Raw genomic sequence first — 21,769 nt, forward strand, 5'->3', positions numbered from 1 at the left:
CTTACTAACTGGTGTATCGAGTCTTTGATCATTATTTGGTTTGACTGGAAAGTAGTTTTTCTGTTTTCTTTTTCTTTTCATTGGTATATTTATTTATTTTTTCTTCGTTGTTTTTTCCCCCGGAAATTGTAGTTGTTGAAGTTAACCGAAGGTTTAAGACATGGCAGGAGATCTCAGACCCGTGTCATGCTCCTCGTGTGCGATGTGGGAGCTCAGGGACACATCCACTGTCCCTGGCTCCTTCACGTGCAAGAAGTGTGTCCAGTTGCAGCTCCTGTTAGACCGCTTGACGGCTCTGGAGCTGCGGATGGACTCACTTTGGAGTGTCCGCGATGATGAGGACGTCGTGGATAGCACGTTTAGCGAGTTGGTCACACCGCAGGTGAAAGGTACAGAGGGAGATAGAAAATGGGTGACCAAAAGACAGAGCAAGAGTAGGAAGGCAGTGCAGGTGTCCCCTGCAGTCATCTCCCTGCAAAACAGACATACCGCTTTGAATACTGTTAAGGGAGATGGCTCACCAGGGGAAGGCAGCAGCAGCCAGGTTCATGGCACCATGGCTGGCTCTGCTGCACAGCTGGGCAGGAAGAAGAATGGCAGGGCTATAGTGATAGGGGACTCAATCGTAAGGGGAATAGACAGGCGGTTCTGCGGACGCAATCGAGACTCCAGGATGGTATGTTGCCTCCCTGGTGTAAGGGTCAAGGATGTCTCGGAGCGCGGCTGCAGGACATTCTGGGGGGGGGGGGGGGTGAACAGCCAGCTGTCGTGGTGCACATAGGCACCAACGATATAGGTAAAAAATGGGACAACATCCTACAAGCTGAATTCAGGGAGTTAGGAGTTAAACTAAAAAGTAGGACCTCAAAGGTAGTAATCTCAGGATTGCTACCAGTGCCACGAGCTAGTCAGAGTAGGAATGTCAGGATAGATAGGATGAATGTGTGGCTCGAGAGATGGTGCAAGAGGGAGGGATTCAAATTCCTGAGGCATTGGAACTGGTTCTGGGGGAGGTGGGACCAGTACAAACCGGACGGTCTGCACCTGGGCAGGACTGGAACCGATGTCCTGGGAGGGTGTTTGCTAGAGCTGATGGGGAGAGTTTAAACTAATGTGGCAGGGGGATGGGAACCAATGCAGGAAGCTGGAAGGTAGTAAAACAGGGACAGAAACAAAAGGCAGTAAAGGGGAAAGTGTAAGGCAGAGAAGCCATAGTCAAAAATCAAAAAGGGCGACAGTACAAGGTACAGTGACTGAGGGGAGCTCAGTGAATAGGACCAGGAATACTAAAAGGAATAAAACGGGAAGTAAAAACATGAATGGTAAGCAACGCGGCAGGTTGTTACATGAAGACATGGGTTCAACGACAAGGAAAATTAGGAGAAAGGTTAAGAGGAAATATAACTTAGGAGAGGTTACTGATGGAGGTGTTAAGATTCAGAACAGAGGTAAAAAAAAACAACATAAGTGTACTTTACCTGAATGCTCGTAGTATTCGGAATAAGGTAAATGAGTTGATGGCGCAAATCATCGTGAATGATTATGATTTAGTGGCCATTACTGAAACATGGTTAAAGGATGGTCACGACTGGGAGTTAAATATCCGAGGGTATCAAACTATTCGGAAGGATAGAGTGGATGGTAAGGGAGGTGGTGTAGCTCTGTTATTTAAGGAAGACACCCGGGCAATAGTAAGGGATGACATCGGTGCTATGGAGGATAAGGTTGAATCCATTTGGGTGGAAATCAGGAATAGTAAGGCGGAAAAGTCACTGATAGGAGTAGTCTATAGGCCACCAAGTAGTAACATTATGGTGGGGCAGGCAATAAACAAAGAAATAACTGATGCATGTAGAAATGGTACAGCAGTTATCATGGGGGATTTTAATCTACATGTCGATTGGTTTAACCAGGTCGGTCAAGGCAGCCTTGAGGAGGAGTTTATAGAATGTATCCGCGATAGTTTCCTAGAACAGTATGTAATGGAACCTATGAGGGAACAAGCGGTCCTAGATCTGGTCCTGTGTAATGAGACAGGATTGATTCAGGACCTCATAGTTAGGGATCCTCTCAGAAGGAGCGATCACAATATGGTGGAATTTAAAATACAGATGGAGGGTGAAAAGGTAAAATCGAACACTAGTGTTTTGTGCTTGAACAAAGGAGATTACAATGGGATGAGAGAAGAACTAGCTAAGGTAGACTGGGAGCAAAGACTTTATGGTGAAACAGTTGAGGAATAGTGGAGAACCTTCCAAGTGATTTTTCACAGTGCTCAGCAAAGGTTTATACCAACAAAAAGGAAGGACGGTAGAAAGAGGGAGAATCGACCGTGGATATCTAAGGAAATAAGAGAGAGTATCAAATTGAAGGAAAAAGCATACAAAGTAGCAAAGATTAGTGGGAGACTGGAGGACTGGGAAATCTTTAGGGGACAACAGAAAGCTACTAAAAACGCTATAAAGAAGAGTAAGATAGATTATGAGAGTAAACTTTCTCAGAATATAAAAACAGATAGTAAAAGTTTCTACAAATATATAAAACAAAAAAGAGTGGCTAAGGTAAATATTGGTCCTTTAGAGGATGAGAAGGGAGATTTAATAATGGGAGAAGAGGAAATGGCTGAGGAACTGAACAGGTTTTTTGGGTCGGTCTTCACAGTGGAAGACACAAATAACATGCCAGTGACTGATGGAAATGAGGCTATGACAGGTGAGGACCTTAAGAGCATTGTTATCACTAAGGAGGTAGTGATGGGCAAGCTAAAGGCAGACAAGTCTCCTGGCCCTGATGGAATGCATCTCAGAGTGCTAAAAGAGATGGCTAGGGAAATTGCAAATGCACTAGTGATAATTTACCAAAATTCACTAGACTCTGGGCTGGTCCCAGCGGATTGGAAATTAGCAAACGTGACACCACTGTTTAAAAAAGGAGGTAGGCAGAAAGCGGGTAATTATAGGCCAGTGAGCTTAACTTCGGTAGTAGGGAAGATGCTGGAATCTATCATCAAGGAAGAAATAGCGAGGCACCTGGATGGAAATTGTCCCATTGGGCAGACGCAGCATGGGTTCATAAAGGGCAGGTCGTGCCAAACTAATTTGGTGGAATTTTTTGAGGACATTACCAGTGCGGTAGATAACGGGGAGCCAATGGATGTGGTATATTTGGATTTCCAGAAAGCCTTTGACAAGGTGCCACACAAAAGGTTGTTGCATAAGATAAAGATGCATGGCAGTCAGGGTAAAGTAGTAGCATGGATAGAGGATTGGTTAATTAATAGAAAGCAAAGAGTGGGGATTAATGGGTGTTTCTCTGGTTGACAATCAATAGCTAGTGGTGTCCCTCAGGGATCAGTGTTGGGCCCACAATTGTTCACAATTTACATAGATGATTTGGAGTTGGGGACCAAGGGTAATGTGTCCAAGTTTGCAGACGACACTTAGATGAATGGTAAAGCAAAAAATGCAGAGGATACTGGAAGTCTGCAGAGGGATTTGGATAGGCTAAGTGAATGAGCTAGGGTCTGGCAGATGGAATTTAATGTTGACAAATGTGAGGTTATCCATTTTGGTAGGAATAACAGCAAAAGGGATTATTATTTAAATGATAAAATATTAAAACATGCTGCTGTGCAGAGAGGCCTGGGCGTGCTAGTGCATGAGTCGCAAAAAGTCGGTTTACAGGTGCAAAAGTGATTAAGAAGGCAAATGGAATGTTGTCCTTCATTGCAAGAGGGATGGAGTTTAAGACTAGGGAGGTTCTGCTGCAATTGTATAAGGTGTTAGTGAGCCACACCTGGAGTATTGTGTTCAGTTTTGGTCTCCTTACTTGAGAAAGGACGTACTGGCACTGGAGGGTGTGCAGAGGAGATTCACTAGGTTAATCCCAGAGCTGAAGGGGTTGGATTACGACGAGAGGTTGAGTAGACTGGGACTGTACTCGTTGGAATTTAGAAGGATGAGGGGGGATCTTATAGAAACATATAAAATTATGAAGGGAATAGATAGGATAGATGCGGGCAGGTTGTTTCCACTGGCGGGTGAAAGCAGAACTAAGGGGCATAGCCTCAAAATAAGGGGAAGTAGATTTAGGACTGAGTTTAGGAGGAACTTCTTCACCCAAAGGGTTGTGAATCTATGGAAGTGCCCAGTGAAGCAGTATAGGCTGCTTCATTAAATGTTTTTAAGATAAAGATAGATAGTTTTTTGAAGAATAAAGGCATTAAGGGTTATGGTGTTCGGGCTGGAAAGTGGAGCTCAGTCCACAAAAGATCAGCCATGATCTCATTGAATGGTGGAGCAGGCTCAAGGGGCCAGATGGCCTACTCCTGCTCCTAGTTCTTATGAACCTTGTGGCAGTGTCGAAAGATACCTGGCGACTCTTGAGCAAACTTAATTAAACAGAGCCAAATTAAGAGGCAACACCAAAGAGAGCAACACACCTGACCTACAACCTTTATGTCGATTTTGCTAGGATGAGCACAAGAGCCTTCCCTTCATGTGTGATTCAACAGTCTTCCTGGATACTTTAATCAAATTAAGCTTTATTCTAAGAACTTAGTTAACATTTATATAAACACACAGCAAGAATTTTTATTAATTACAAACATAAAGACACCCCCCAGCTACAGTAATCTATGTATAACACTTAATGAATTCCCCCTTAACTGTTCCAATTCAGAAACAAAATCACATAAACCCAAAACCGCTTTTCAAGGGCATGGCCCAGCACTCTGCATTCTCACTTGAATGAGACTAGCTTTCCCTGAGATTCTGATTCCGTCTCACCAGCAGGTTTAAACCGTTCCGGAAAGCAAACTATATCTTAAAAGCCACAGTAAGAAGTCTTACAACACCAGGTTAAAGTTCAACAGGTTAGTTTCAAATCACAAGCTTTCAGAGCACTGCTCCTTTCTCAGGTGAATGATTCACCTGATGAAGGAGCAGCGCTCCAAAAGCTAGTGATTTGAAACAAACCTGTTGGACTTTAACCTGGTGTTGAAAGACTTCTTACTGTGCTCATCCCAGTCGAACGTCGGCATCTCCACATCTTAAAAGCCACCACCAAGGTGATTTTTACTGGAACAGATATTTAAAATGAAACTAGAGACAGACAGGCCAAAACACTTAATAATAATAATAGCTATTGTCACAAGTAGGCTTCAATGAAGTTACTGTGAAAAGCCCCTAGTCGCCACATTCCGGCGTCTGTTCGGGGAGGCCGGTACAGGAATTGAACCCATGCTGCTGCCTTGTTCTGCATTACAAGCCAGCTATTTAGCCCAGTGTGCTAAACCAGCCCCTTATTTCTCCTGTCTGAGTCCATAGCAGTCAAAACTGAAAACGAAAGTAAAAACCCCTCACAGAGCCACTGCCCAGCTCCTCCCACACAATGACATCACTGAAGCCATGTGATAAGACAAAAATCTTTCATAAAGGGACACTCCCATGACAATACCAACACACTGATCATGGCCAGTAACAGGAAACACATCAATTGAGTCTGTGACAGTACATTGATGGATAATGGAATCTGTTATGATTCCTTTACCCAATGTGCTCCTAATCGTAACCCAATATCATGTCTAATAGAGGCCAAAAAATCCATGGAGACTGCTTTGCAGATATCGTCATACAACACTATTCAGCTGAATTGACAAGAAAGCAGATTGGGGGGATGGCAGGACCACCAACCTGCATGCTGGCTTATAATGGCCACTTAAGGCTAATTAAAGGAGGCCAAACAGGATATTCCAATTGACTTCCAGGATTCCTGATGGTGGCAGGGACTAATTTTGGTGGCTGGAGATGGCCTCCCAGTGGCACACCATGGGATTGTGAGCGGTGTTCATCCTAGAAGCCCTCCCTGCCTGCTTGGCTGCAGCAGCAGTTCCAGGATGCCCTCATAGAGGTGAGCACCCGGAGGAAACCCACACTGACACGTTTTTTTGTTTTACATTTTTTAAGAGAGGGAACACTTAATTAGCTGCCATCACAACTTGCTGCTTCTTTCAATCTGCACGGCCTCGGCTTTGAGAATATTTACGACATGATTATGATTATTTTTCTATTTGACTTCTCCCATTTTGAGATTAATTGTAGTGATGGGCAGCTCCAGAGGTGCCTGTCACACCGGCCATAATGGTGGGATCCCGCACCAGATTCTGGAACCTCATTAATTATGCACAGGTGAGTTCCCCCAGACTCTACTGGCCAGCAGCTAATTGGGCTGCCCACCCTCAGCTGATGGGTTCAAAGGTGCTGCTGCCATATTTAAATACAAGTCCAGCACACTCGTATCACTCCATAGAATTCATAGAATTCTTACAGTGCAGAATGAGGCCATTTGGCCCATCAAGCCTGCGCTGACCCTCTGAAAGAGCACCAATCTAGCCCCACTCCTCCGCCCCATCCCCGTAACTCTACCCAACCTGCACATCTCTGGACACTAAGGGGCAATTGATCATGTACAATCCACTTAACCTGCACATCTTTGGACTGTGGAAGGAAACTGGAGCACTGACACGGGGAGAAAGTGCAAACTCCACACAGTCACCCAAGGCCGGAATTGAACCCGGGTCCCTGGTGCTGTGAGGCAGCACTGCTAACCACTGTGCTGCCATGCCGCCCTCTCCAGCCCACCTGTCTTCAACAGACCACACAGGAAGTCAATAACCAAGTGGGAAAAGGCCAGCAACCTCAAGAGGAAGTCTGTTCTTAAATTCAACCACCTCCCTCCCAAGCCCATCACCTGAGAGGTGCCCATGCCCCAATTTAGCCTCGACGCACCACATCCGGAGTCTTCATCCATCTCCTTCCAGTAAATAATTTGGTATCACGTTTTGCCTGTGAGCTTGTCGGGGTCCAGCTTGCCTCCCTTCAGTCTTTCCTCTGCCTTCCATTGTTTGCCTCGTTCATCCACCTCCTTGCCCCTCTTCCTGCCATCATGAGCCCTCACCCTAACCCCCTTCCTTGCACTGCGTCCCCTCTACACGGCCCACTTTGTCTTCCCCACCCTCACCTTACACCCCACTCCCAATCAAACTTCGGACCTTTGCGGTGGCTGCATGAGTCCGGCAGCACAATGCTGTCCAGGTAGACACTGGTGTGTGGCACCAAGATGGGGGGAAAAGACCTCTGTACTCCCCAACACCAGGCGCAGTACTGAACTGAGATGGTGACACAGCAGTGTCCATGCGTGCAGAAGCACTATGCTGTCCATGAAGATCAGCTTGGCATGGAGAAGAAGGGCAAGAACTGGTCTGTCCTAGTTCTGCAACACTATGGCAGAAAGCTTTGTTCCACTCACCTCAAAGCCTCCGGCATACTGAGGACCATGTTGTGCACTCCACTCTTGCTCTTTATCAATTGGAATTGACGCCGACGTGATTTCCTGCTGGTGTGATGCCAGGTTGGAAGACTTGACAGGACACAGGTGGGCAGCTGTTTTAATGAGCATTCATGAGACGCAAATTAATGCAAATAGCATTCGCGCCACCTGTCAGCAGGATGACCGACCGCCATTAACCTGCCATTGGGAGAATTGCAATGTCATTTTACGTCGACGGGTTTTGGCTCCCAACCGATTCTCTGCGTCTGCCCATCAGCAAACCCACTGCGGGCGGTTTGGGAGAATTTCGCCCAGTGTTCTTCAGTTGTTGAATGCTGGCTTGGGAACTTTGCACTTTGCTGCTACATTTCTCAAAATCAAGTTTGCTATGATGGTGTCCTGATTAGAACAGGGCAGTAGAAAGATAAGTTGCCTATTGCAGAGCTGGAGGCTTTGCTGGCAGCCAGTAGTGTGACTTCCAGAGTTTAATGGGTAAAGTACTGACTGCACAGTGTGATGCTGAGGCACACAAAAGGACTTATGTTTGCTCTGCATTCTGCACTGCATTAGCTGTGTGCAGCTGGTGTCAGCAGGGAATTTATTATTTTCCACAATGACCCATGTCTGTAATTTATCCTGCTACTGAGACACAGGTGCCACAGCACTTGTGGGAAGCAAGTCTCTCCAAATAGCATTGCTGGAAAGTTGGGAGCAGAATCCTGAATGTTAGAATTTTTCAAACTCTGCTTATTATCATAAATGTTCATCACAGGGTGGCAAAGGAAAAATGAGACGAGCACAGGTCAAATCCGGCAAACCTACTTTTATTGACAGGCTTAGGTTAAAGCAACAGGCAAATGTTTCTGCTTGACGTCACTCCATGGATCATGCTTAGGAATCATTTTAAGTGCCACCATTTTGTTCCATGGTCTGAAAGAAGGGAACAAATATAAAATTATTTATTGCGACAACCTGATTGTATTCCTGGCCTGTACTGAGTTAGCTGCGCTCCGTCGGGTTTGAAATCAGAATGCTACAATTACCAAGGCTGATAGGGAAGAGAAAAGCAAAATTCATTCAATGCTCCGACGGTCTCTGTCTAGAAAATGCCTCTATTGATGTTTAACAATCAAATATTTGACTCAACCGTGATAGCAAAACTAGCAACAATGGTTATTTGCATTTACTTGTACTAAAAGGTTCCAAGGTGATTCAGAGGAGTGCAATCAGGCAAAAGTTATCACCGAACCAATCAAGGAGATATTAAGACAGATGGTCAAATGCTGGGCCAAAGAGATAGATTTTAAGGAACTTAAGTGAGGAGAGATCAATGAAGAGACGCTGAGGTTTAGGCCGGGAATTCCATAGCTTGGGGTCCAGAGCTTTGAAGACATGGCTGCTAATGACCAGAGTTGGATGAAAGCAGAGTTCTCGAAGGGTTTTGTGACAGGAGGAGGTTTCAGAGATAAGGGGGAAAGCCACAAAGCGATTGAAACACAAGGATGAGAATTTTAAGTGTCCTTGGACCCACAGACAATGTAGATAGCAAGCACTGGGTCGATTGTTCTACAGAAATTAATGTGAGTTAGGATTGATGAAGTAGAGCTTTGAATGATCTTTCATTTAAAAAAATATATAATTTACTCCAACCACAATCAACGAATCACATAGTCATCCAAAGACACAACCAAATTACAAAGTTTGTCATTTTTCCTCATTTTCTCCTAACGAATTGTTATAACCTGCCTGCTTACCACTGGCTGGGGACTAATGGCAATCCCACAATCCTTAGGGAGTATGAGCTTCCCCAATGAGGGGGGCAGAGAAATCATCAGCAGATCCCTGCATAAATAAAGCTGGCCAGTATGGAACCAGCTAGAGAGGAGTGAGCAGCAAGGCAGTTACTGCTGCTGTTGTACATGTATATGTTATTGTAAATAAAGTTTTCTTTCTATTCTACAAACTCGTGCTGGATTCTTCGTGGCCCTCACAAAACTAATACAACACCTTCCCCAAACCCCACCCGCTGGAGACAAGCAGGTCCTTGAATACAGACCAAAACAGTCTCCATCTTACACAAAACCCCTTCTCTGTCCCTCTAAGAGTGAACTTAATTTTGTTCAATTGTCAGAACTTCGCCATATCTTCCAACCAAGCCAACACTCTCCACCCTAACAGGAATTGCCGGCAGGCAATTAGAGTGGCGACGGCCACAACATCATCCCCTCTCCCCTCCAGTAGCTCCGGCAGCTCCGAAACTCCGAAGATCGCCACCAATTGGCACGTCGCTATCCTCACCCCCACAATCTCCAACAATGTCTCAGAGATCGAGGTCCAGAATGCCCCTAGTTTCGGGCAAGACCAACACATATGAACATGATTCGCAGACTCCCTTGCACACCTATCATGTGTATCCAATACCTCAGGGAAGAACCTGCTGATACGAGCCCGTGTCATATGGACCCTAAGCACACCTTAAACTGTATCAGGCTCATCCTGGCACAGGATGATGTTGAATTTGTCCAGTGCATAATTTCACTCCAGGCCCCACACCCCCAAATTAAATCCCCAACTCCTCCTTCCACTTCCATCTTATCTCCTCCATTGGCACCTTCTCCATTTCCAACAACCATCCATAAGTATCCACAATCCTCCCTTCCCCCAGCTCATCCCATGTTAACAATCTATCCAATAGAGTATGCATTGGTAGCTGGGAAAACGAGGGTAGCTCCTCGCACGCAACGTCCTGCAACTGCATGTACCTGAATTCACTCCCCCTCAGCAGCTAATATTTCCCCTGCAACTCTTCCAGCCTCGCAAACCTCCCCTCCATGAACAGATCCCTTACCTGTTCTATCCCTTCCCTCTGCCAACTCCTGTACATCGTGTATAGCCCGGCTGATTCTCACATAATGGGGCAAGCACAGATATACGTCCCGCTCCAAAGTGCCGCCTCAGCTAGTTCCAGACATTGAGCGATGACACCGCTACCAGACTAATAGTGTACCTAACCGGGGAGAACGGGAGGGGGGCCATCGCCAGGGCCCTTAAGCACACCCCCACACAGGAGGCCACATATACCTATTCCACCTGCCCGCACCACCATCGCACATTTTCCACATTTGCCGCCCAATAATAATGCAGCAGATTTGGAAGCGCCAGACCCCCACCATCCCCTCTGCAGAAAAGCCCTCCGAATCCTGGGCAACCTGCCTGCCCATACAAAGTTTGAGATTAACTTATCTACCTTCCGAAAGGAAGCCTTTAGAAGGAATATCAGGAGAGACTGAAAGACAAATAAAAACCTCAGAAGGATATTTCACAAAGGACCCTGGAAGGGCATCCCATCTCTTTAGATCCCCCTTCACCTCCTCTACCAAACTGGCCAAATTCCACTTATGCATCTGAATTCCCAAATACCGAAACCTCATTTTGGCCAGCTTGAGTGGCAGGCTTCCCAAATTAGCAGTCCTCCCCAAGGCATTCACTCTTTGCCATCTTTGATTTTTAACCCAGAGAAGGTGCTAAATTTCCCTATTTTCCCCATGCGCTGCAGCGGATTTGAAATGTATAGTAACAGATCATCTGCATACAACGACACCCTGCTTCCTGCCACACCTTTCAATGCCCTTCACTCTCTTGATGTCTGGAGTGCACTAGCCAAAGGCTCAATAGCCAGGGCAAACAGCAACAGGGTCAACGGGCATCCCTCTCTTGTACCCCTATGTAGCCAAAAATATCCTGAGCTCATATTCATGCTCACACTTGCCATGGGGGTGGCATATGGCAATCATACCCAAGAAATGATCAGCGGACCAAACCCAAACCGCCCCAGGGTCTCAAACAAGTACCTCCAGTCTACCCGGTTAAAAGCCTTTTCCATGCCCATTGAAATAATAACTTCTGGTGCCTTTCCATTAGACGGACTCATCACCACATTCAACAGTCACCTAATGGTGCTCAATAACTGTTGTCCCTTAACAAAGCCTGTCTGATCCTCAGAGACCAGCTCCGGCAGGCACCTCTGCAATCACCTGGCCAGCACCTTAGCCAGCAACTTCACATCGGTGTTTTAAAGGGAGATGGGCTCAGAAGACCCACACTCCACTGGGTTCTTATCCTTTTTCGGGACCAAAGAGATCGATGCCTGAGCCAGCGTGGCCGGCAGCTCCCCCCGAGCCAACAAGTCATGATACATCCCCAGTGGATGGGGCACCAACACTGCCAAAAATTGTTTATAAAATTCCACCATTATAATTTAATATTGGGAATCTTTGTGTTTAATAGTACTGTTCTGTCAAAATAATTTATTTCTCCAGATGTCAACAAGATCAATATTGTGCTATCAATATATTGTGCTTTCATCAGACAATACATCATCGAACGCCTACCTGATAAACCCAGTCGGTATAGGCTGACACCCGAGTAAAAACTGTGGGCTTCTTGTCCATAACACAATAGATTGGTCCGAAGCTTACAATGCCATGGATAACCCACAGTCCAGCATCATTCTGACAGTTCAGGGGGCCGCCAGAATCTCCCTGTGAACAAGAAAGTGCATAGGCTGAGATGAGGCCATTTGGTCCACTCCTTCAATGAACCACATAACATGAATTACATTGTAGACTCTGTAACTTCCTGAGGAAAATATTTAAATGTAGTATGAACCATAAAGGCATTCAAGAAAATGTCCAGAATGCTCATATGTTCCCAGAACTCCAAAATTCAGTCTTGTTGCTGTGCTGTGGATAACATTCTGGTGACCATTATGCTGTATGGAATGTTTGGGCTTATCCATCCATATAAACCCCGATAGCCTCTCAATCAGATATTTATCTATCTACTCTCTGACGCAATAAGTTGATTCAATAGGCAAATTCTGCTGAAACTCAGTAAATAGGGGGACAGCGGCTATTAGCTATTATCTAGCCCGTCAGGAATTAAATTTGGCAAAGCTTGTTAACTTACGTGGAACAATACTTAAAGTATTTTATCACTGATTTTCTATAGGTTGAATGTATGGACTGGGGTGGGGGAACTAGTCTTCTACTTGCGTTCCTCAGAAGATTAAGGAAATTTCATGATGGAGCAAATTATGTTTTTTTTTGAAGGGCACCAATCCATCTTTTATATCTGACATTAACAGTGTGATGTTAAGGACTCTAATGATTTGCATCTATTTTACACATATATTTCTTGACATTTTAGTCACCCTGCCTTTTTGATGAGCTCTTATGTTGTTCTTTCCCGTTATCTCCCTTTGCCAGCTGAGAGGATAGCCTGAAGACTGAGTTCCTCTACCAGCATTGCTGAGTGATCAGCCTCCTGGAGAACGGCTGATTTTGATTTGACTTTCTATGGGGTACCTTGTGTGATTGAAAATATGGAAAGATGTGTCATTTGAAACATGGAAGTCTGGCAATATCTGGTCTGAGAGAAACATGAGAGGATACAGGGAAAGATCATACGAAGGGTTAACAGCAGCTGCAAAGAGCAGGATTATAAAATGCAGATTCCTTCTTCCAAAAAGACTTAGCAAACACACAGGATTTTTGTATGAAGCTAAAAACAATGGTTCACACCTTCATTGAAATTAATTATCTTAGTAAGCAGCTGGAAAGGAAAGGATGAGGTTCAGTTGAATTTGGTGACAATTCTAGGTGTGAAAGTCTGCAAACACCAAGTAAATTAAAGAAAATTGGAAACTATCAGTCTACGAGAAACATAATTTAAAGCCCAAATCAAAGTCAAAATTATGAGCTGGGGACAATATGAAAATAAAAGTATGGAAATGACAGGAACCAAAATTCACACCCCTGTTGAAACCAAAGCATTTTTGAATATCACAAAGGAACTTTGAACATCACAAAGGAAACAATGTAATCAGAGACCTGAGAGGTGAGGTCATGTCAAAATGAATACTTTGTTGTATTAGAATGTTTAGATCAAAGATACATTTACTATCAAAGTGAAATAAAAGTTACTTTACAATAAAGTCATAAAAATTTAATAAGAGAATATAAACCCAGAGACCAAAGCAGGAACTACCAGAAGCAGAGGGTGAGAGAGAGAGAGGCAGAGAAGGAACAAGAGAAGCAAGCAGAGTCAGCTTACAGTCAGCTCGGCCATGGGAAAGATAAGACATAGCAGCCGAGCTAAAACAGCTAATACATCTAAGGAAGACTAGAATTTAAAGAGGAGGCAGAGTCAGCTCAGAGACAGTCAGCAGAGTCAGCTCTCACAGCTCGGTACATGGGAAAGATAGGACATAGCAACCAAGCAGAACAGTGAATACATCTAAAGAAGACCAGAATTTAAAGAAGATTGATTGTCAAGTTGGGCCTGAAGGTCCCTTCAACCAACCAGAAGGATCCATAATCCTAGATTATAATTAATCTAGGACAAAGGTTCGGCACAACATCGTGTGCCGAAGGGCCTGTTCTGTGCTGTATTTTCTATGTTCTATGTTCAGAAGCAAGATCTGTTTACCTTTCTGTCAAGACAGTAATTGCAGCTTTTAAAAGAAAAAATATAATAATAAAATAACTTAATTTAACCTGAAATAATGGTTATTCCAAAGGCTACTTTACTTACTTAGCAATGCGGGACCCAGGATCAATACTACTAAGGGGTAAGTAGATGAAATCTTCGGTGAAGGTATGGGTTATACCAGGGGATAACTTGAAAATATAGTTTGACCTGAATAGCACCCACCGAAGCCTGCATCGGAGTCAGGGAGTGAGAATCCTGTTCACAATTTAGAATATCAACCCTTTTTGGTATAGGGGGAATTCTAAGAATAGTGGTGAGTTTTCAACAACACTTGCCTTTCTTTGTTTCTTGAGTCGATGTAAACTTGTCTCGTATCATTCTATGTCAAAGCTCCATTGGCATTGTGCATCCTTCCCATTTAAGTTTAAATCAGGCTGTTTCTCAATGAGGCAAGCAGACTGATGGCCCACTCAGACCCCATTCAAATTGACCATTAAAAAGCCAAACTAATGGTGCATGAAGAAGACAAACTTTCATGCTCTCTGCAAAGTGCCTCACAGCCAAATAATTATTTTTGTCGTGTATTCACCGTCGTACGGTCAAAAATGCAGCAGTCAATGTGAGCACGGGGAGAATGAATGAACAATCATCAGACAATCTGTTTCAGTGATGTTGTTTGAGGCCAGAACACTCTTCCATTAATCATCTTCTCACTCTGGAAAAACGCATTGGGGTAGATTTGCACTTCTGGCAGTGGTGGCATAAGGGAGGTAGTGGTTCATCCACCAGTTAAATAACCCTCCCAATTCTCCTGCTCATCTAATGCACTACCATCCTTATTCCAGTTGAATGTAAATCTCCCCTTTAGAGTTTAGTTGCCTTTTCCCTTCCCTGGAAAATTGTTGAATGGGGAAATATGGGCATGTCTGTACATCCTGCCATTGTGTAAAACCAGACCTTCCTACAACAACCTGCTGAGCAATTGGACAACGCAGTCTAAATGCAATTGGCTAATCAAACTAATGGATCATTGTGGACACAGAAATGTGTCCAATCAATCTATAGTGCAAACCCTTGCCATACCGACCCAAGGGCACACCAGGGTGCACCTATTCACGTGAGTAAATACAGAGACTGCATCATGATGACAATATAGATGAACAGAGACCATTACCTGACATCCAGCCATCACACCATCACCCCCCGCACAGACCATGTTTTCGGTGACCATGTATGACCACCAGTATGGAGATGTGCACGTAGCATGGTCCACCACAGAGAGCAGAGCTTCCTGCAGAGTGGGAGAGGGAAGGCCAAAAGCTGAAAGAGCAACAGAATATAATGGTTTAATTTAACAAATTCTTTGGTCAATCTTCAAATTCTATGGCCCTAATGTTCCGGCCCAGACCAACAATTTCAGTTTGGTGATCCAGTGGTAAAGTTGTGTATTTAATGGATTACTTGTGCCATGATTTCCTTTTTATTTTGTGCCATTCATTGTGTTGTAGAATGACAGAGGCCAGCACGATAGCACAGTGGTTGGAACTGTTGCTTCACAGCACCAGGGACCCGGGTTCGATTCCTGGCACGGGTCACTGTCTGTGCAGAGTCTGCACGTTCTCCCCGTGTCTACGTGGGTTTCTTCTGGGTGCTCCGGTTTCCTCCCAGTCCTGGAAAACGTACTTGTTCGATGAATTGGACATCCTGAATTCTCCCTCTGTGTACCCGAACAGGTGCCATGGTGTGGCGACCAGGGGATTTTCACAGTAACTTCATTGCAGTGTTAAGCCTACTTGTGACACTAATAAAGATTATTATTATAGAAGGTAACATCAGCTAATGTCTGCCCTGATATTGCTGAGTGTGCTATGAAGGTATAATAAAGAATATAGTGACATCTAGTGGTAAAATGTCCATGCTGCAAAATCACCTTAGTTTTACTAACATAAGGAGTTTGGTTTTCTCTGGCAACTTTAGGTGTTAAAGAATCTCTGAGGTGACCAAGGTGGAGTCCTAAACTGAAGTGGCATTTAGCTCACATTTAGTGCAAGCTGCCATCTTCATAAAAGACTTGAAGCTCCAGCTGCTGTAGGACAGTGACAGGGAAACGCAGTGGACTCTTCAGCCCCCTGTAAACAAAGGACATCTCTCTCTGGACCTCCTCCATTGGGACCAAAGGTAGTGATCTCAGGATTACTGCCGGTGCCACGTGCTAGTCAGAGTAGAAATGACAGGATGTATAGGATAAATACGTGGCTGAAGAGATGGTGTCAGGGGGAGGGTTTCAGATTCCTGGGGCATTGGGACCGGTTCTGGGGGAGGTGGGACCTATACAAACTGGACAGTTTACACCTGGGCAGGACTGGAACTGATGTCCTAGGGGGGCTATTTGCTAGAGAGGTTGGGGAGGGTTTAAATTAAAATGCTAGGAGGATGGGAACCTCTGCAAGGAGTCAGAGGAAGAGGGAGCAAGAACAAAAGCAAAAGGTAGAAAGTGAATAAGAAAAGTGATAGATGGAGAAACCCAGGGCAAAATTCAAACAGGGCAGTAGAGAAAAACATTGGGAGCAAGACAAACATTGTGAAAAAGACAAACTTAAAGGCTCTGTGCCTTAATGCACGGAGCATTTGCAATAAAGTGGATGAACTAACCGCGCAGATAGATATAAATGGGTATGATATAATTGGGATTACGGAGACATGGCTGCAGGGTGAACAGGGATGGGAACTGAATGTCCCAGGGTTCTCAGTATTTAGGAAGGACAGGCATAAAAGAAAAGGTGGTGGCGTGGCACTGCTGGTTAAAGAGGAAATTAACACAGTGTGAGAAAGAATATCAGCTCTGAAAATGGGGAATCTGTAGGGGTAGAGTTGAGAAATACCAAGGGACAAAAAACATTAGTGGGTGTCATATATAGACCCTCAAACTGCAGTAGTGAGGTTGGGAATGGCATTAAACAAGAAATTAGATATGCATGTAACAAGGGAATATCAGTGATCATGGGGATTTTAATCTTCACATAGATTGGGCAAATCAAATTAGCCACAATGGCGTAGATGAGGAATTCCTGGAGTGTATACGGGATGGTTTTCTTGACCAATATGTGGAAGAACCAACTAGTAAGCAGACCATCTTAGACTGCGTAATGAGAAGGGAGTCATTGCCAATCTGGCTGTACGAGACCCCTTGGCGATGAGCGACCATAACATGATAGAATTGTTTATCAAGGTGGAGAGTGAAGTAGTTGATTCGGGGACTAGGATGCTGAATCTTAATAAAGGGAACTATAAGGGTATGAGGCGTGAATTGGCCTTGATAGATTGGGGAGAGTTACTTAAAGGGACGACAGTGGATAGACAATGGCAAACATTCAAGGATCATTTGGGGGAACTACAGCAACTGTTCATTCCTGTCTGGCACAAAAGTGAAGGGGGTAAGAGAGCCAATCCATGGCTTACAAAGGAAATTAGAAATAGTATTCGATACAAGGGAGAAGCATACAGATTGGCCAAGAAAAATAATAGGTCTGAGGATTGGGAGCAGTTTACAATTCAGCAAAGAAGGACAAAGGGATTGATTAAGAAGGGGAAAGTACAGTACGAAAGGAAGCTTGCAGGGAACATGAAGACTGACACTAAGAGTTTCTATTGATATGTGAAGAGAAAGAGATTGGTAAAGAGAAATGTAGGCCCCCTACAGACAGAAACAGGGGAATGCATAATACGGGACAAAGAAATGGCTGAGCAATTGAATACATACTTTGGTTCTGTCTTCACAAATGAGGACACAAATCAGATCCCAGAAATGTTGGAGAATGAAAGGTTTAGTGAGAGGGAAGAACTGAGGGAGATCAACATTAGTTGAGAAATGGTGCTGGGAAAATTGATTAGATTGAAGGCGGATAAACCCCCAGGACCTGGGATTCTGCATCCCAGAGTGCGTAAGGAGGTGGCTGTGGTAATAATGGATGCATTGGTGGTCATCTTCCAGGATTCTATAGACTCTGGGACTCTGCGGATTGGAGGGTAGCTCACATAACTCCGATATTCAAAAAGGGAGGGAGAGAGAAAGCCGGTGCAGACTCAATAGGCCGAATGGCCTCCTTCTGCACTGTAGATTCTATGATTCATAGAACCTTTACATGGCATTGCGCTGAATCTACAGTATAGAAATAGGCTACTTATCTCAACCGGCCTAAACTGGGCTTATCCTCTACATAGGGGATCAGGGGTTATGGGGAGAAGGCAGAAGAATGGGGATGAGAAAATATCAGCCATGATTGAATGGCGGAGCAGACTTGATGGGCCGAGTGGCCTAATTCTGCTCCTATGTCTTATGGTCTTATAATAGCTTCATCCCAGTCTAATTACCTATGCCTGCCCTGCATCTCTTATTCATCTGTTCCCCTTTGCCTCAAACCTCCCCTTAAATGCAGTAGTGCCCTATGTGCAAACAGTTCCTGTGGCATGGACTTTCATATTCTCACCGTTACCTATCTGAACAAATTCCTCCTACATGCATTATTTGATTTTCTAGCGGTCACTCTATATTTATGGGCCCTTGTTGTGAACTTACGTTGCGTTAAACCCCATCCAGTGATGTAACATGGATAGCCATTGGGTAGGATCTCATTTAATGTTGGTAAGGCTGCGATCTGTACATCAGTCGTGGCATATGCAGGCTGTGCCATTCGGAGTAGGGCAATGTCATTCCTAAAAGTCACAGGGTAGAAGGGAAATGCATGGATCCGATTGTTAAAAGATCTCCAGTCATTTCTGAATTAGCTGATCTCAGGGGCAGCTACAATTAACCTAGGCACCGCTGGGCTAAGAGCGAGGAAACAAAATCAGCCAAGGTTTCTCATGGTTAAGCACTAACTGTAGTCATATTGAAAAGCGTGACATTGATTATTTGGATTAAAATGGAGCCTACATTCATATAGCACCCTTCACAACCTCGAAATGTCCCAAACTCCTTTGAGCGCGATTCTCCGCCCTCGTTACGCTCTCGCTCAAACGAAACGAGGCCGGAGAATAGCGGGAGAGGCCAAAGACCAGAACCACGCCAGGTGCCAAACGGTTTGCGCTGCAACCAGCCCGCTCCCGTAGGCGAAATCAGGATCTCGCTGTAGCATGACGAGTAACCAATTATCATCACTTAAGCCCTATTTCCATAAAATTAACAGGAGCCACCTCTTATTCGACGGCCTCCCAGAATTCACCGGCCTTCCAGGCAAATGGTCAAGCTGGTGCTGATTAGTACTCCTATCGAAAAACGTGAAGCTGGCGGAAGGGCTTCTGCGGGGAGCCGAGGAGGTGAGTAGCCATCTTTGCTCACAGGCAAAGAGCCCGGGGGCGCTGGGCTTGCCACCTCAGTGCTTGGCACGGAGTCGGGCTCTCGTCTGGGGGTGGGGGACCCTCCACAGGGCTGGGTCACCATGGGAAAGGGGGGAAGTCGTTTGGGCCACCACCATGCCAATCCCTGGATCATGTTTACCCGTTTCGGGAGCAGCCCTTGTCCATACTCGTCTGGCCCACAACCCCACCCATAACCCCCACCGACTGCCGAGGCCTCTGACCATAGAACATACAGTGCAGAAGGAGGCCATTTGGCCCATCGAGTCTGCACCGACCCACTTAAGCCCTCACTTCCACCCTATCCCCGTAACCCAATAACCCCTCCTAACCTTTTTGGACACTAAGGCCAATTTATCATGGCCAATCCACCTAACCTTCATGTCTTTGGACTGTGGGAGGAAACCGGAGCACCCAGAGGAAACCCACACAGACACGGGGAGAAGGTGCAGACTCCACACAGACAGTGACCCGGCGGGGAATCGAGCCTGGGTCGCTGCCGCTGTGAAGCCACAGTGCTAGCCACTTGTGCTGCCATGCGACTGATGCTCTTGCTATAGGGAATAGGCAATCGTAATTAACTGAACACTTCATACAACCCCGGTGGCTCCCTGTGGGTGAGTGGACCATTTACAGAATTTACAGAATTTTACAGAATTTACAGTGCAGAAGGAGGCCATTCGGCCCATCGAGTCTGCACCGGCTCTTGGAAAGAGCACCCTACCCAAGCCCACACCACCCTATCCCCATAACCCAGTAACCCCACTCAACCAACACTAAGGGCAATTTTGGACACTAAGGGCAATTTAGCATGGCCAATCCACCTAACCTGCACATCTTTGGACTGTGGGAGGAAACCGGAGCACCCGGAGGAAACCCACGCACACACGGGGAGAACGTGCAGACTCCGCACAGACAGTGACCCAGCCGGGAATCGAACCTGGGACCCTGGAGCTGTGAAGCAATTGCGCTAACCGCTATGCTACCGTGCTGCCCTATGCTACCGTGCATGCCGACCATGTCGCATTTGGGAGTCATTGCCTTTCATCCCATTCAAACTGTGATGCCTGGACACTGTGCCTGAACACTGTGGGAAGCCACACCACACACAGCCAACACCCGAACACCCAGTGGATGGGACACAGCTCCGGGGACATGTCCACGGCTGGAGAGTGCGTGAGTGCAATGGGGACAGAACCAGCACCCGGTCCAGGTGATGTTGCGAGAAGGAGTCCTGGTCACAGGGTCTGGGGTCTGGTGAGGGGAGCCCACTGCGGCCGGGAGTGCCTGGGCAGGGCGTTCTGGGTGGGGGCGTGGGGGTGATCAATGGGGGAATGAAGGTCCTGGGATGGGAGCCACCGCTGATTGCCAGTATAATACCCTCTCCTAATTCCTTACAGATACTGAACGCTATGGCAGGGATTTTGGATGCAGAACTTAAAGTGCTGCTGCTGCTAGGCTGGGTGGCCAGATGCCGGAGACGGCAGCAACAGCAGCGGCAGCAGATGCTCAAGGCGGCGGACCCCAGCCCACACCATGAGGACCTGGCCACCACTCAGGCCAGGGAAGGACCCAAAGGGGGTGTCCCGCAATGGCCCAGGGTATACAGCGTTGCTGGTCGTTCGAACAGATGATGGACAGCACGTGCTGCAGGAGGCTCCGCCTCAGCAAGGAGATGATGTGGAACCTGTGCCATGTCCACGTGGACTTGGCACCACATGGAGGACGAGGACACCCACTCTCTGTGGCTGGTAAGGTCACTGTAGCTCTGAACGTTTACACCTCGGGGTCATTCCAGAGCTCGAGCGGGGACCTGTGTGGTAGCTCGCAGGCCACAGGTGCAACCGACAGGTCACGAATGCCCTGTATGCCCAGGCGGAAAACGACATTAACTTTGACATGGACAAAGCCCAGCAAGATGCCCGGGCAGCAGGTTTCTCCGCCTTTGCTGGGATTCCCCAGGTCCAGGGGGTAATAGATGTCATGATATTCAGGTGAACATCACAGCACATACATACACACATAATGACGGATAGATCAACGGACCAATCAACACACAAAACACGACAGCCAATCACGGACAAGAGCATACACAGTACAAAGCAGGGAACACGAGGGCACTCGAGCAGGAGAGGGCTCAGGGCACAGACCTCATTGCCAGGCACTCAGAGGTTCACCATGTGCTGAATACCAGAGTTTAATATGTTAATAGTTCATTGAAATAAAACTGCGTTGTACCATTCGCAACCGTGTTGGTTCATCTGTGTATCAGAGTACCCAACATTTCATGATACCAGGAGTGTTTTGACACCTACCCACAAATCTGCCATCCTGCGCCATGGACACCGTCAACACACCGCAGCCGCTGCAAGTCGCTGGGAACCTCGGCGTAAATTGGAAGCTGTTCAAGCAGCGCTTCCAGCTCTTTCTGGAAGCCAACGAAAGAGGGAGCGCCTCGGACACCAGAAAAATTGCCATCCTCCTCACCACCGCAGGGCAGCACGCCATCCATGTCTACAACTCCCTGGTATTCGCGGAAGGCGAGGACAAATCCAAATACAAGACGGTCCTTCTCAAGCTCGACCAACACTTC

The 21,769-nt window shown here is 46.1% G+C and overlaps 1 protein-coding gene across 1 annotated transcript in view; it reads right to left on the bottom strand.

Moving 5' to 3' along the window:
- Positions 1–8,137: 8,137 nt before the first annotated feature.
- Positions 8,138–21,769, bottom strand: part of LOC140385739 (chymotrypsin-like elastase family member 2A) — a 44,322-nt gene continuing 30,690 nt past the window's right edge. The window contains exons 5-8 of the mRNA XM_072468200.1: positions 18,398–18,534; positions 14,996–15,141; positions 11,721–11,870; positions 8,138–8,259 (exon numbers count right to left, since the gene is read on the bottom strand). Coding sequence (XP_072324301.1) covers positions 8,233–8,259; positions 11,721–11,870; positions 14,996–15,141; positions 18,398–18,534 — 460 coding nt within the window. The 3' untranslated portion in view covers positions 8,138–8,232. The remainder of the gene's footprint in view (positions 8,260–11,720; positions 11,871–14,995; positions 15,142–18,397; positions 18,535–21,769) is intronic.

This window comes from Scyliorhinus torazame, chromosome 11 (genome assembly GCF_047496885.1).
Source record: "Scyliorhinus torazame isolate Kashiwa2021f chromosome 11, sScyTor2.1, whole genome shotgun sequence".
NCBI lineage: Eukaryota > Metazoa > Chordata > Chondrichthyes > Carcharhiniformes > Scyliorhinidae > Scyliorhinus > Scyliorhinus torazame.